General features: G+C 34.1%; 1 protein-coding gene across 3 annotated transcripts in view; it reads right to left on the reverse strand.

Annotated features, from left to right (window-relative positions):
- Positions 1 to 16,021, reverse strand: part of LOC127841043 (protein mono-ADP-ribosyltransferase PARP14-like) — an 83,469-nt gene that overhangs the window by 42,173 nt on the left and 25,275 nt on the right. For all 3 annotated transcript variants that reach the window (XR_008030690.1, XR_008030689.1, XM_052369555.1), the window contains exons 13-20: positions 14,204 to 14,355; positions 11,107 to 11,180; positions 10,172 to 10,405; positions 6,895 to 7,116; positions 4,153 to 4,213; positions 3,156 to 3,214; positions 1,110 to 1,334; positions 439 to 660 (exon numbers count right to left, since the gene is read on the reverse strand). Coding sequence is in view for 1 of the 3 variants with exons in the window: in XM_052369555.1 (XP_052225515.1) it covers positions 439 to 660; positions 1,110 to 1,334; positions 3,156 to 3,214; positions 4,153 to 4,213; positions 6,895 to 7,116; positions 10,172 to 10,405; positions 11,107 to 11,180; positions 14,204 to 14,355 (1,249 nt within the window). In the remaining 2 variants the exon portion in view is untranslated. The remainder of the gene's footprint in view (positions 1 to 438; positions 661 to 1,109; positions 1,335 to 3,155; positions 3,215 to 4,152; positions 4,214 to 6,894; positions 7,117 to 10,171; positions 10,406 to 11,106; positions 11,181 to 14,203; positions 14,356 to 16,021) is intronic.

Here is a 16,021-nt window from a genome sequence, read left to right on the forward strand (position 1 = left end):
CCCATGTAACAACTGTTATGATTTGCACAAAATTAGCTAAAAGCAGTCTAAAAACATATTTCAGAAACAAATATCCTGTTACAAGCATCGTAAATCTGAAAATTTGACCCGGTGAACTCAAAATAAATTGGTTTATTTCCTTTTTCGATGTTACAACTGTATCAGTTTGCATAATATTAAGGTCAAAGTTAATGCTATATTGTGTAGAAAAAAAATTAAGTGGCATGCAAATGTGACCTTAACCTTTGACTTGAAAATTGATAGTTGTCTTACTGTTGTCCGAAATATTTGCATGGTTGTAGGTCAAAGCATTTATCCCGTGAAAACGAATGGTCTACAGAACGACCCAATTACTCTCCATCGGACAGTTGCAAATGAATATACTCCAGCTTCTTAAAATGGGGCAAAATCCATATGTTTTAATTCTATCAAACATACCTCAATCACTGCCGAGTCCTTGAAATGCATAATTAAACGGACACTAAAGTCGGGAGCTTCTTCATCACCGGTTCCAAGTTCAATCAGACTGTCAAACATACATCTGGCTACATCGTCCTTCCTGTAGTGAAGATTGCCGGTGCCAAGTGCCGGCATCGCTAGGGATTTGAAACCTCGTGAAAGCGCTGTTCGTACACAAGTTTTGATAATCCCTTTCAGATTCTGTAATAAATTGAAGATTTATGTTATTTTAATGTATGTGTATTGTTGATTGTGTGTCCCAATTAATCAAAGAAAATAAAGCTTTTAATCAAAGGTGCAGCCATAAAGGGGAATATATATTGCCTACAATCATGAGTTTTCAATAAACAATTTGTGTGCATTTTAAAAGGGTAATAGTTTGCATGGTAATAATGACATCAAAATAATGATTCGTTTTCATGGATAATTTTTACTGATATTTTTCCTATTACAAGTGTGAAATCTCTGACATCGTGAACATGATAATTTTGTTTCTAAGACTGATTACCAATATGGATCCAGTTAAATAATGGAGAGGCTATTGTTCATTGGCCATTGCAAAATAATGCATTTTCTAAAATTGATGTAATTATGTAATTAATGTTACATTCATAATTTATTGCCATATGTCAACAATTCAGGATATTTACCTCAATGGATTCGTCCCCTGTGTATTTTGGAAGAACCACCAAAAAAATGGCCTTGCATTGAAGCTTTCCTGAACCAATTTCTGCAACGTCCCCCTCTTTCAAGTTGTTGTTGTACTTCTTCTTACATTCTTCCTGTAATGTTTCACCGCCCACTTTCAGGAGGGCATTGCAAGCGCCATTTGTTAAATCCATTTGTGGAGACGTGGAACACACAATGACATCAACCTGTTGAAAGACCATAAAACAGGTACACTTTTAACTCATAATCAGACATTTTCACATAAATATTCAGCTACAGTGGATACCGGTATGTTGGAATATCAGGAGGCTGTAATCTTTGTAAAGTATAATCCAAATATTCTGCTGCTCTACACAGTGTTCTAAACAAACATTTTAAATGATTAACATACTTTTTAATTCATTTTAAATCAGCATCAGATTAAAATGCTGATTTAAACTGAATAATGGTGATAGTATAGATGTATAAAGGATGTGCCTGGCCATCAGTGCTAGAGAATTTGAAAAGAACAAGTAAGCTTTTGACTGATAACAATAGGTGCTTGTGCATGGAGGGAAACTAAAAAGAGACAAGTAAAGCCCTTGATCACTCATCTGTTTAATGATGCTTGGCAGTTTCAAAACTTTGGAAATTGTTTGTACAAACAGTGTTGATAATCAGAATCAGATGTCAAATAACAAATATAAAAGCTGTGGGCTTAGTGCTTACAGAGGTCATTTTAAAAGTTAATGGTGGGGCCAATTTTACCCCAGGGGCAGGATTTGAACAAACTTAGTAGAGAACCATCCGGATACCTTCAAAATATAACATCTCTTTGTTTATTTGATTTATAGAATAATAAAAGTCTATATACATTATGTTTTTTCTGGGGAGTGGCAAGTTTTGAACCCATGGGCAAGATTTGACTAATCTTTGTAGAAGAAAATCTCGGATGTTATATACCACATATGAAAGCCTTGTGGTTCAAGATTTTTAAGTTATTAACTATATAAGTGAATATAAATAATGCCCCAGGGGCATGTCATGTTTTTGACCCAAGGGGCATGATATGGATTAATGTTGTACAGTACCACAATCTGTTGTTGAATACCAAATATCAAAGCTTTGGGACATGTGGTTACAGAGAATAAGATTTTTGTAAAATAGTAATCAAAATAAATCATCTGCATCCTGGCAAATATTGAACCAGGGGCATAATTAAAACACATTAGACAGAGGGCCCCCATACAATGAACATACCAAATATCAAACCTTTTGGTTTCGGAGAAGATTTGGAAGTTTTCATTTTAAAAATATATGCTAGCACAGGTAACCCACATGTGCAGTGGACCAGAACTTTTTGAACAAGTTTGAAACATGTCAACCTAGGATGACTCCAACAAAGTTTTGTAAAAAATCTGCCAAGTATTTTGGGGGGCAATAAAGTTTGAATCAATTTTTTTATGGATTATGCCCAAAGCACAATTGACAAATGGCAATCCCAAACGTTCACCCTGTGTTTATGCACAGGTGTGCTGACAAATATCTCAAGAAACACAAGCATTCCTACACTAATGCATTATATTTTCATCCCAAACATTGAACACATCAAAATGTCCATTTGTTCACAGACTTTTAAAGTGACCTCACTTTTCCTCTCCTACCAAGTAACCAGCATCTTAACTTGGGTGATCACAGGTCAAAGCATATAGATATTCTCCATAAAAAAGATCACAGGTCAAAGTGGTATCTAGATACAAGTACACTACAGAAACAAAATGGTCAACAACCCACTGGACCTTTGATCTCTTGACCTAAATGTCTTCTTTTCCTCCTAAATAAACAGATAACCAACTTACTGATTGTAAGTCGATGTGGTTTTTAATAAGAGCATTTCCTACAGATTGACGAACAAACTTGCTGACCGAAAGACATATGCAATTTACCCCCACTTTTTCAAAGTGAGGTATTATTATATTTGGTTTAATGTTGTGTTTAACAATATTAAATACAAGTATTTATTGAAGTAAAAGGAAAAATACCATTACCTTCTGTGCAGCAATATCTTCAACAGCGAGTTCTATTGTAGCAGTCCCTTTCCTAAGAGCTATATAAAAAAATGTCAAAAATGAAGTATTTGTCTCTCTTCAAAATGTAAATAAACAACTAATATTCACAAAATATAAATACACAACTGAAACAATGTTTATATTTACAGAGATTGTAAACAAATATTTGCAAGTGAAATAAATGTAAGATAAAACAAAGCTGTTGGAGGACAGTGTCTGAACTGTTGTATTCTTGTTGGAGTTTCTGACCCTGTTTTCTACACCAAATTGCTACTTTTGTTCAGCTATCAAGTAATATAGTATTTTTTATGATCTAAAAAACATCCCACAAGACACATAAACCTTGGTTCTGATCGGAACTCATATTTTTATATATTCTATAAGAAACCTTGACAAAGGACATGAGTGCAACAAGTAGAGAAAAACTATATGTTAAAAACCCTGACCTGTCCAGTTTAAGAGATTGAAACAAATAATTACAATATGAGACTGTGTTGCACAGTTGAGCTTAAGTTCTTATTTTTTGGCAAGAAAAGATGCCAGAATAGTAAAATAAATCAAAAGTTATCATGTCAGTACGGTCATGCGTCTTATTATTTAAAATCCTTTCTATTGGTGCAGGGTATTGTACTGCAATCGAAGCAAACTTTCTGAGATACAGCTCAAATAGTCCCAGGAAAAAGATAAGCAGTCTCGGCAACTATAGAATTATCTTAATGTTCATGTTTTTTTAAATAGACAAACAATTCATGTATCTTTAACCCCGAATATACATGTATTTAGCTCTATGTGTGTTGATTTGGATCTAAGATTTTGGTTAATGACCATCATAGGACTACTCCAAAATGCTCTTCAACTACAAAGTGTTCACGTGGATTAAAGCTATTGTGTAATGTATTTATGTTAATCATTGGAAAATGAATAACGAATATATTTCAAACTTGAACATTTTGTACAAAAGGTAGCTAAAACATACGCTGAGCAGATGCCGTTGCAGGTCGTCCAGATAACCTGTTTTTTAACTCCTGCTTAAATGCCTGAAAATTAAAATAACCAATACACACAAAAAGATATAGATTGCAATGGTAGATTCACAAACAGATATGTCTATATACAAACATAACATCCATTTGTTATCTGAACACATTGCGAGGTTTGTTGATTATAATGATTATTATTGAAGATCACTTGTTTGAGTTTGATGCTCAAACTTCTTTTAACTTTCAGTTAATGAATAAACAACAGTATATGACAACATAATAACATTTATTCAATGACCTATAGATAACACAGATTGGAAACTCTCCTCTTCGCGATAGCGATATGCGATAATATCTAACGGCGGACGCGGGTCACGTGACATTGATTTTGGAGATGCCGGTGTACTTGTAGATTCTTCCCTGTTCCAGCTACTGTCGGCCATTTTGTTATAAAGCAATCAATTATTCTTCGTAATTAGTCGTTAATATTTGTTGTTGTAGGGTATTCTGAGCATGATCTGGTAGTTTATATTATATTGATATTGTTATTAACAATCTTAATGTGTTAATTAGTGTTTTTAGCGCTCGGTTGTCAGTTTGCAGAGCAATAAATGTCTGAAAGCGCAACGTTACAAACTTCGCGTAGTGAGCAAAGTCGGTCGCCGAAAAAAGACATATTGAATATTTTTTGTGTGAATAAAAATAAGTATTTATTTTCTGTGTTGATAATTCTTTAGGTTTTGGTAGTTGTTATTCTAATTAATTATTATTTATCGGAATTTGAAAGAGAACTCTGGATTCGTTCATTTTCGAATATTTTAAAAAAAACTGAAAGGCCCGAAGCATTTTTTTTAAACATCTTCATTAAGCATCACATATTGATAACGTAAGATTTTTATGCTAGGTGAGATGTTAATCTATGTATGATTTATAAAAAAGTAGAGGAAAATGAGGTTTTTTAAAGGATTTTGCCTTTGTACAATTTGTACTATTTTATACTGTTATTCCATTCAACCATTTTTCACACCTGTCGCCAAAGTGGTTTGTTTCTTTTTGACAAACTTTTCTAGTTCTCATCCCATATCGTTGAAGTAAGATTTTTATGCTAGGCAAGATGTTAATCTAAGTATAGATTTAAACAAACCAGAAGAAAATAATCAATTTAAAGTATTTGGCCTTATACAATGTTGGTACAATTTTAAGCTCTTTTCTTCTGTTGTACAAGATTGCTGTCAAACGTGTTTTTGTTCTTTTTGATAAACTTTTTCATTTTTCATCCCAAATAGATTAAGTCAGATTTTTATGCTTGGTGATATGTTAATCTAGGTATGAATGAACTAAACTGGAGGAAATGTTCACTTTAAAGGATTTTGGCCTTGTACAAAGATGGTACAATTTTAAGCTCTTTTACCCTATTATAAACACATGTCGTCAAAGGTGCTTTGGTTCATTGTGAAAAACTTCGTCACTATTCACCTCAAATCGAAGAAATAAGATTTTTATTCTGGGTAATATGTTTATCTTGGTATGAATAAAAAACAAGATGAAAGTACAATGTATGGGTTTAATTTCTCATTTAATATCTTTTATTAGTATTACCAGTTTTCCTGTCAATGTTACACATGCAAGTTAATATACAAACATGTTTTAACAGATAGCTGTGAGATTACTATTAAAACACAAACAAAAGCTGTGAGATGTCTATAATTCGCCAGCCGCGGCCACTGATCACACAATTAAAATCAATCAACAATGCAAACTGATAATTGAAGTTAGGATCCCTTCTTTTAATTAATTCTCAAGAATAAAGAAAAAACACACAAAGCATCTTCTTCAGTTCGCTTATTGATCAGACAATTAACACGCGTGTGAAATGTTGTTGTTTTTTTCTTTTCGCGAAATCCTAGCCCACGATACTGAAAGCTTAATTTAATTACCAAAAGAAAAAAAACTGGATAACAAACAAAACTTTAATAACCTATAACTCATGAATAAGATCTAAATAAAAAGAGAATTAAACAATTTAAAAAATCTGCACAATCCATATTGAAATAAGTCTAACTGAAACCGTTTTTGGATCGAACGATCATAGCATTTATTATACTGTAATGTTGTTTTAATCAGAGACCTAGATCTATGTGTCCACATATATCTATCCGTTTTGAAATAATAATATTTTATAAAGTTTTAACTGTTTGAAATACCAAATTATACAACAATATTTTATCAGCAAAAGCCTTTGAAATAAACTATTCAACAGCATTCTCGCCGCGATTTGGAATTCTTAGCGCTATTTCTTCAACGATCGCGGCATTATAAATTCTTATTGTAGGTAAATAAAATCGAGATTTTATAAAAAAACAAACATAATTACCTATGTTTCTATGAAACTTTATTTTATATAAATCGGATCTTTATTGACCAAGTTACAGCCGCCTTTCATAGCGCCGTAACATTTTCGCATAACTTTGCTCGATAATCGTAGCCGTTGCTACTGACGCGTCGCTATCTTATCGCAATCGTGATACACCGGCTATCTCCGGACTACTCCGATTGATTCATGGAATAAATCGTCTGCTGATCCTCAGTGTACTTATCGGTTTCTCGACCACGTGACCCCGCCGAGAGATAGCCCGATAAGACGCGAAGTTTCCAATCTGTGTTATCTATAGGTCTTTGATTTATTCAACTGCTTTCAATATACTTTAAGGTTTATTAAAGGCTGCAAATATACTTACATTTTTAACCTTTTCATCAAGATGATAAACCACAAACTTCACTTTTTTCAGAGTTGATTTTGGATTAGCATTGCCAAAATCGGAGGCAACATGCATCATCTCATGTGCAACCATTTTTGCTGGATACTTCAGTTGACCACAGCCTAATGCACTGAACAATATAGACTTCATTTTTTGTTGAGATACTAATTCAAGGGCACTCTTTACAGCCGTCTTCAATACCTGTCAATTAAAGGTATTGCTCTTCTGATCATAAATACCACACATGGTGCAAAAATGGGTATAATGTGTATAATGCCACATGCGGCCAGTGTAGCTCAAGACTAGCCAGCACAATCTGGTCACAAGCTGGTTTAAAGCAACGCTGAACGCTTAAGGCATCATATGCATTTTAGTATATACACTATATATACAATTTAATTTAAACAAGAGATTGCCAAGCAATATGGTCCCCTACCGGTGAAACTCCGCCATTGTCAGTATTTTATATATATATATATATATATATATATATATATATATATATATATATAGATATATATTTGTTGCCATAGCAACCAGAATTCTTGACGTAGGAACAAAATGAAATGACATGCATAATCTCCATATTGCCATCTATCCATGTTTAAATTTTCATGAAACAAGAGGGCCTGAAAGGCCCAAAGTCGCTCACCTGAGATAAAAAGAAATGACCTGTTCTTTAGAGCCCAAGATATCAATGGAACAAATGTTCTAACCAAGTATCATGAAGAATGAACAACAAATGACCCTTGGCGGCCATGTTTTTAACAGACCTGAACCATTTTTTAACTCTTCCAAGATATGTCAAAATTTAATGAAGATTTAAAAAAAAAGGTGTCTTCTAGACTGTTAACATGTTGTCACTATATACATATAAAGAAAACTGCCCCACTCCCTGGCGGCCATGTTTTTTCACTGATCATGACCATTTTCAAACTCGTCCGAGACATCCACATAACTAATGTTTTGACAAAATTTCATGATGATTAGGCAAAACATGTGACTTCTAGAGTGTTCACAAGCTTTTTTACTATATAAATATAAAGAAAAAGACCCCCCCTTCCTGGCGGCCATGTTTTTTTACCGATCCAAACCATTATCGAACTCAACTGTCGTATCCAGGTGTGGTAGTGTGGTCTCCTTCGCTTATGCAAATGAACCGGTCACAGAACGCTTACAAGTTATGTAACTTTGTAAGCACTTATGTAATGCGGAAATATTTATTTGACTAACTCTTATTTCCGGTCAGGATGAATATACTGACTGGTTGTAATTCAATTAACTAAAGGCGTTCAGTCAGGGACGCCTAAATACACTCAAAGAATTTATTTATAAGTGAAAACCAAGGCAGCTTTAACAAAAATAACTAAATTTTATTCTAAGAACTCGGAAAATGAAGAACAATGACAGAAAATTAAGAACAGGTACAAGCCAAGTCTAAAGAATCTAAGTATCATTACAAAAATGAACAACATACAGCAAATACCTTAATGAATGTAAAAAGAAGTTCAAAATCTGTCAAAAAACTGATATAAATATAAGTTACTGTTAGTCTAGAAAGTGCTTCAAAAATCTAGTTTACAAAATTGGTCTAGTTTAATCTAAAGAACAATATTTATTGAGATTAGGAAACTTCAGTGAATCAAATGTAAAAATAAGAAAAATTTACTACAGTTATTGAAATAGAATAGAGTCTTTCTAATTTAGAAAATGCCAAATAAAAATAATCTAAATAATAAGAATAATTTAGAAAATAATGCCAAAATGTCTTGATGCTGGTCTTGAAACTAATTTAGAGTATAATTATTTCAAAATTCCAACCTTTTTCAAGAGCTGTTAACTTTTCAAGAAAGCATCAAGAGGTGTTTAAATCAGCCCAAACAGCTTATTTTATACATTTCAGAAGAGATCAATGGCAGAGAAGTCAATTTTCCCTCAGAACAGTGCATTTATCAATGATCAATATCTTCCCAAATTCCAGAGCAGAACTAAGAACAGATTACTCAACCATGTTAAACAAGGGAGATAAATACTGTATAAATACTGCAAAATCATGTACATGTTGTCTTTCTTTCAGTTATCTCTTAGTTGAAAGTCTTATCAAAAGAAAGTGTTAATGACTAAAACAGTTATGTTCACTATGAAAATTCTGTGTTATGTAATTTTTCATAACACAATGTTAATGTCACTTAATATTGCATAATAAAACCAAACTTTTCTACACAGGAAACCAATGTTCTGACCAAATTTCATGAAGATTGAGCAAACTAGAAAGTTAACAAGTTACTAAAGCCATATAAGGAAAAATGCCCCGCCCCTTGGCAGCCATGTTTTTCAAGCTATGGTTACCATTTTTGAACTCATCCAAGATATCATTGGGACGAATCATCTGAGCAAGTTTCATGAAGATCAGAAAATAAATGTGGCCTCTCTAGTGTTAACAAGGTTTTACTATAGCCATATAAGGAAAAATGCCCCGCCGCCTGGCGGCCATGTTTTTCAACCAACGGACATCATTTTCATATTCGTCCAAGATATCATTGGGATGAATCTTCTGACCAAGTTTTACGAGGATCGGACAATAAATGTGGCCTCTAGAGTGTTAACAAGATTTTGCTATAGCCATATAAGTAAAAATGCCCCGCCCCTTGGCAGCCATGTTTTTCAAGCAAACGTAACCATTTTTGAACTCATCCAAGATATCATTGAAACCAATCTTCTGACCAAATTTCATGAAGATTGGACAATAAATGTGGCCTCTAGAGAGTGAACAAGGCAAATGTTGACGTCGCACAACACACGACGGACAACGGACGACGGACAAAAGGCGATCACAAAAGCTCACCATGAGCACGTTGTGCTCAGGTGAGCTAAAAATATGAAGATCTTTTAAAGTTATCGCAGGATCCAGAAAATTGTGACGGACTGACAAACAGACAGACTGTCAAACAGAACGCAAACCATAAGTCACCTCCGGTTTCACAGGGAACAATACATTTGCCAATAAAAAATGGATGTTAAAAGGCATCCCCCAATGAAGCTGAATAATAAGCTGGTGTTGTACTAAACAGAGGTCTTTAAAGGCATTAAATTAAGTTTCAAACTATGCATGGTAAGAGATTTTTTATTAATACTTTTCAAAAATTTGAAATTAAATGTTCATAAATATTTATAGCAAGTAGAGTGTCTTAACAACTTGTGTTATGTGTTGACATATTGCACAAACTCATCTTGGTAAACAACAAATAATTTTTACCTCAATAGGCTTAAGGTCCTTTTGATCCCATCCTGGTAAACAGGTCATGTACAGATGCTCGCATTTCATTTGACCACCACTGACATAAGCAATTTCTCCAAATTTAATCTCAGATTTATATTTTCCATTTATTTCAGTTTGCAAATTTTGACCAGCCACCTGCAAAATTGCATTACCTGCCTTACCGCCTCTCAAGTCCAACTTAGGTGAGGTGGAAATAACAAAGACATCCCCCTACAAAATAGAAACCTCACAATAGCAAAACAAATGCCATTTTAAACAAATTAAATCTAACAAATGTGAACAATACCTTTACTTCACTTTCATGAACATTATGTTCAAGGGTAAATAACCTAGAACAGTATAGATCACTGGGGATGAAAGATTGACTTCAATATAAACCCCATCCCTGTGAGGGTAAAATGAAAGATTGACTTCAATATAAACCCCATCCCTGTGAGGGTAAAATGAAAGATTGACTTCCATATAAACCCCATCCCTGTGATGGTAAAATGAAAGATTGACTTCCATATAAACCCCATCCCTGTGAGGGTAAAGTGAAAGATTGACTTCCATATAAACCCCATCCCTGTGATGGTAAAATGAAAAGATTATAAGACATGTTTCAGTAAAATAAGGAGTCATCTTAAGAAATTGATGCCATAAAAGTCATGAAAGCAACACAAATGATCAAATGCTTAACATTTGTTTCTATTTCCCAAGATTCAGAAACCACATGTTAATATTAACTTATGTCTCAGTAATATTATGCAATGTTTTGTACATTACCTTTTTAATCTCTTACAATAAAATACATACACAGCATACAAACTGGTTAGCACAAAACCATTCAAATCCATGTAATAAATGCCGACATAGAAGGAAGTACATCCACATCATATATAAAAATGCAAATGTATATAATGTTAATTTACCTTTTGTTTTCCGATTTCACCTTCAATGACACTTATCTTCATTCCGTTTGGTAAAGACAGCTCTTTGTGTTGCTCTATTTTGGCAAAGTAGAAAAGTACAGATATAATTTGTTGAAACATGTGTTTACAAATTGCAATTACCGCCGCTATTAAAAGGAAACAAGGTATTTGTCCATGCATGCCTCCAAATTCCTATTTGGTCTAAAAACATGAGATACGCAATGATTTTGACCTCTAAAAGTAACCTTGACCTTTGAGGTTATGAGACAGGTGATACACACAACACCCAGTCTCCTGGTGGTCATTTATGGAAATTTATTTAAACAAGAGGTCAATGGGCCAAAAGGCACTCACCTGAGACCATAAGGAAGAAAACTAGACTGAGATGGCGGAGTTCAGATAAATACTTAATGAACAGTTTCAAGGAACATAATTGCGGAAGACTTTTGATATTTGAAAATATTTGCAACGTTGAATGACAGACAAAAGTCAATCACAAAAGCTGACTATGAGAATGCAATGCTACGATGAGCACAATGAATTATAAAGATACATACTGGAAAACCTGTAGATATGGTGGAATTTGACATAAGACCTCTAAATGCAACCTTGACTTTTGAGCAAGGGTCTTTGTTTATACAAACATCTTTCTGTCAACTCATGGTGGTAATTTATTTTGAAATTGCATGAAAAATTTTAGTCAAGTTACAGTCCATACAAGCTATTTTAAGGATCAATATGAGCTTTGACCTCTAAGTGAGACCTATAACTTTGGGGTAGGACAATGAGTGTTACACTTGAGTTTTGCCAAGTTATAATAAATCTCTCAATTTATGGCAAAGTTAATGCCGACACAGGTATTTGTAGCTGCTTATGGCCAAATTTGACATTTGACTGCTTAGTGTGACCTTGACCTTTGAGGTAGGGAGATAGGTGTTTACATATGCGTTGCATGTGTGCCGAATTATTTAAAAACTCATTGATATATGGAAAAGTCATGGCTGTAAAAGGAACTTTTGGAGGAACATCAGAACAGCCTTAACTAAAAATGATGAGATTTTGCTGGTTATTAAACTTGGCGTCCATTTTATGCTAATAAACATTTTCAGAAAGTTTGGTAACAACCAGATCAAAGCTTAAGAGTAAGAGAGCAGAAACTGAAAATTGCGGAAAAACCGACGGCATAACAGACCAATGGACATTGCCAAAACAGTATGCCTCCCTTTGGGAGCATTAAACAATTAACATTAGCCCTGTGATATTGCATGCATACAACCAATAAATGCCTATGGTAAGCTTATGCTTAAAATCAAACAAAGTTAATGTTTCAAATGACCTTATATCAAACTCTTAAAATAACAACAATCTCGGCATTCAGGACAAATGTTATTAAAAAAATTGTGTGGTTTAAAATAAATTTCGAGAAAGTGATACTTGTAACTTTATTGTGATAAGCATTGGATTAAGTTGCCATTGAGGTTAAGCGTGCAGTTAATACTAAATTTAGTTTTTTTATGACTCCTATTAAATCTGAAAAAGTGTCACCAATCTACAGGACAGTTTCAGCACAATCGATATTTTAATTATCGCAATTGCGTGCTATGTTAAATTAGAATTATTTTGGATTATTTTGTTAATTTGTTGATCATGTTTATTTATTGATTTTAACAATTTAAAGCTAATGTTGTGATTGTCTCATCAATGTTTTTATGATAGATCATATTGTAGGATAAAAAGAATACCATGTTTATGCCAGTGTGTACTTGAATTTATCCGACTCCTCTCAGAAAGGCTCACACTGCTCAGCAAGCCTCTCCTTGAAAACCTTTCTTTATATCGTCGGACAAATTCAAGTACAAAATGACACTTACATAGGAGACTGTCATGTGTATTTGAACAACCATACACTACACAAAAGGCATGCATTTGTAATTCATATTGATGATAATTAAACACAATTATTTCTTCGTTGTGTACTTAATGAACACGTAACTGGGTTTCCTTGTTCTGTGTAACAAGAAGGGAGCCAGCACTGTTTGTGATGTGCTGTCATATGTTTTTGTTTGCATGTGGTGTTTTCCAAGAAAAAATATATAAGCCCAAAATACTAAAATATACCACTCATTCCACATACACATTAGTAACACAAGAAATAACTAATTTATTTCGGCATCTTTTAAATGATAAAATATTACCTTTTTCTTTCAAATATTTTTGTCGAATGTTACATGATTAATATAGATGATCAAAACAAGATGTGTTTGTGAAACACAATGTCCCCCTATATGATGTTTGACATTGTAGGATGACCTTGACCTTGTGAAGGATGACCTTGACCTTGACCTTTCACCTCTCAAAATGTGCAGCTCCATGAGATACACATGCATGCCAAATATCAAGTTGCTATCTTCAATATTGCAAAAGTATTCATAAAATAAGCGATTTGGGCCATATATATTTGACCTCTGACCTTGAAGGATGACCTTGACCTTGACCTTTGACCACTCAAAATGTGCAGCTCCATAAGATGCACATGCATGCCAAATATCAAGTTGCTATCTTCAATATTGCAAAAGTATTTATAAAATGAGCGATTTTGGCCACATATAATTGACCTCTGACCTTGAAGGATGACCTTGACCTTTCACCACTCAAAATGTGCAGCTCCATGAGATACACATGCATGCCAAATATCACGTTGCTATCTTCAATATTGCAAAAGTATTCATAAAATGAGCGATTTTGGCCACATATATTTGACCTCTGACCTTGAAGGATGACCTTGACCTTGACCTTTCACCACTCAAAATGTGCAGCTTCATGAGATACACATGCATGCCAAATATGAAGTTGCTATCTTCAATACAGCAAAAGTTATTGCAAAATGTTAAAGTTGGCGCAAACAGACCAACAGACAGACCAACAGACCAACAGACCGACAGACAGGACAAAAACAATATGTCCCCCACTACTATAGTGGGGGACATAAAAAGAAATTTACAATACAGCACAAGTTCATATAAACAAATCAACTTAATATTGTCCATAAATCTTATACTAAAATGGCATATACAAATGAAAACTAGTTGTAACATACTTTGACTTCGGTCATATAAGACTTTTGCTTGTGACTTTGGGGCTGCTCCTGCTACTTCACCGTCCACTTGAATACTTTCATAGTGATCATCCTCTATATGCACACTCTGCCTCGCAACATCTGCATCCTTACCCCTTTCTTGTATAATGCAACTGGATGCCACCAACAGAACAGAACACTATTACCGGCACACAATAGACAGCCTTTACATGTTTCCTACTTAGCCTTAGGTACATGTATCTTTGGTCAAGATTTCTAGAAAAGTCTTGAGTTGGTTTTACAACAAGAGCTGTCAGAGGACAGCGCGCTCGACTATTTGAGTGCTTGACAGTATAACGTAAGCCAGGATGGGGAAATTGTTCATATGCAATAATATATTAGACGATCTTTCAAAAATAAAAAAAGGAAAAAAAATATTATTTTTTTTAGGGGGGGGGGGTAGGGGGATGGTGAAAGAGGGGGGTATAATGTGGGGTGTGGTCATTTATTAGACGATCTTTCAAAAATAAAAAAAGGAACAAAAAATATTTTTATTTTTTTTTTGGGGGGGGGGGGGTAGGGGGGGGTAGGGGGGGGGGGTGAGAGGGGGGTATAGTGTGGGGTGTGGTCATTTATTAGATGATCTTCCAAAAATAAAAAAGGAAAAAAACAAATTGGGGGGAGGTGGGGGGGCAGGGATTCTGGGTTGGGGCGTGGGGTATTGTTTGGGTGGAATCCATTGTGGTATTCAGGTAAGTGTTGTTTTATCAAAGTATTTATAAAATCTGAGCATAAATAAAGATGTAATGGCAATTTAAGCAAAATGTTCAATTATCTAAGTATAAAAGGGGACATAATTCTGTCAAAATGCTTGATAAAGTTGTCTGCTCTTGTTTATAGGTTGGGGTCATGTTGGTGAACAAGTATGCAAAATATGAAAGCAATATGTCAAGGGACACAGGAAATATTTGGGGTAGTACGCAAACTTTAACATAGATTTATCAATAATATACATATTCTAAGTATAAAAGTGGCCATGCTCTTGTTTATAGGTTGGGGCCATGATGGTAAACAAGTATGCAAAATATAAAAGCAATATGTCAAGGGACACAGGAAATATTTGGGGTAGTACGCAAACTTTTACATAGATTTATCAATAATATGCATATTCTAAGTATAAAAAGGGCCATAATTCTGTCAAAATGCTTGATACAGTTGTCTGCTCGTTTATAGGTTGGGGTCATGATGGTAAACAAGTATGCAAAATATGAAAGTAATATGTCAAGGGACATTGAAAATATTTGGGGTAGTACACAAACTTTAACATTTGCACGCAAACGGACACGGGAACGGCAACGCCGACGCCGGGGTGAGTAGGATAGCTCCACTATATATATTTCATATATAATAGTCGAGCTAAAAACCTGTCTGATGCTGCTTATTTTATGGAGTCATATAACTGTTTAAAAGATAATTGTTGTATAAATATGAATGTTTTTTTATATATATTTTTTGCATTTAAGGTTTTCAATATGTTAATATTGAAACAGTTTGTACACTATTGTAATGTAAAATATCAGTGTAAATCAAAGATGCTCCATAAAACTGATGTTTGTTTTTGTATTCAATATGTGCCTGTCCAGCCTTAGCTGCATATAAGTTTTTTTAATTTGGTCATTATTGTCCAAGATCCAAGATCTCACCCAGAAACAATTTTGTATTCAAATGTCAATAATTCCTTTGTAAATCATGCCAAATGATCTGACAATATTCGCTTGTCCCCCCCCCCCCCCCTATAAAAAAGCGTATTAATTGTCTTCAAATATGGATAATAAGTTC

Source organism: Dreissena polymorpha, chromosome 8, assembly GCF_020536995.1.
Source record: "Dreissena polymorpha isolate Duluth1 chromosome 8, UMN_Dpol_1.0, whole genome shotgun sequence".
Classification (NCBI taxonomy): Eukaryota; Metazoa; Mollusca; class Bivalvia; order Myida; family Dreissenidae; genus Dreissena; species Dreissena polymorpha.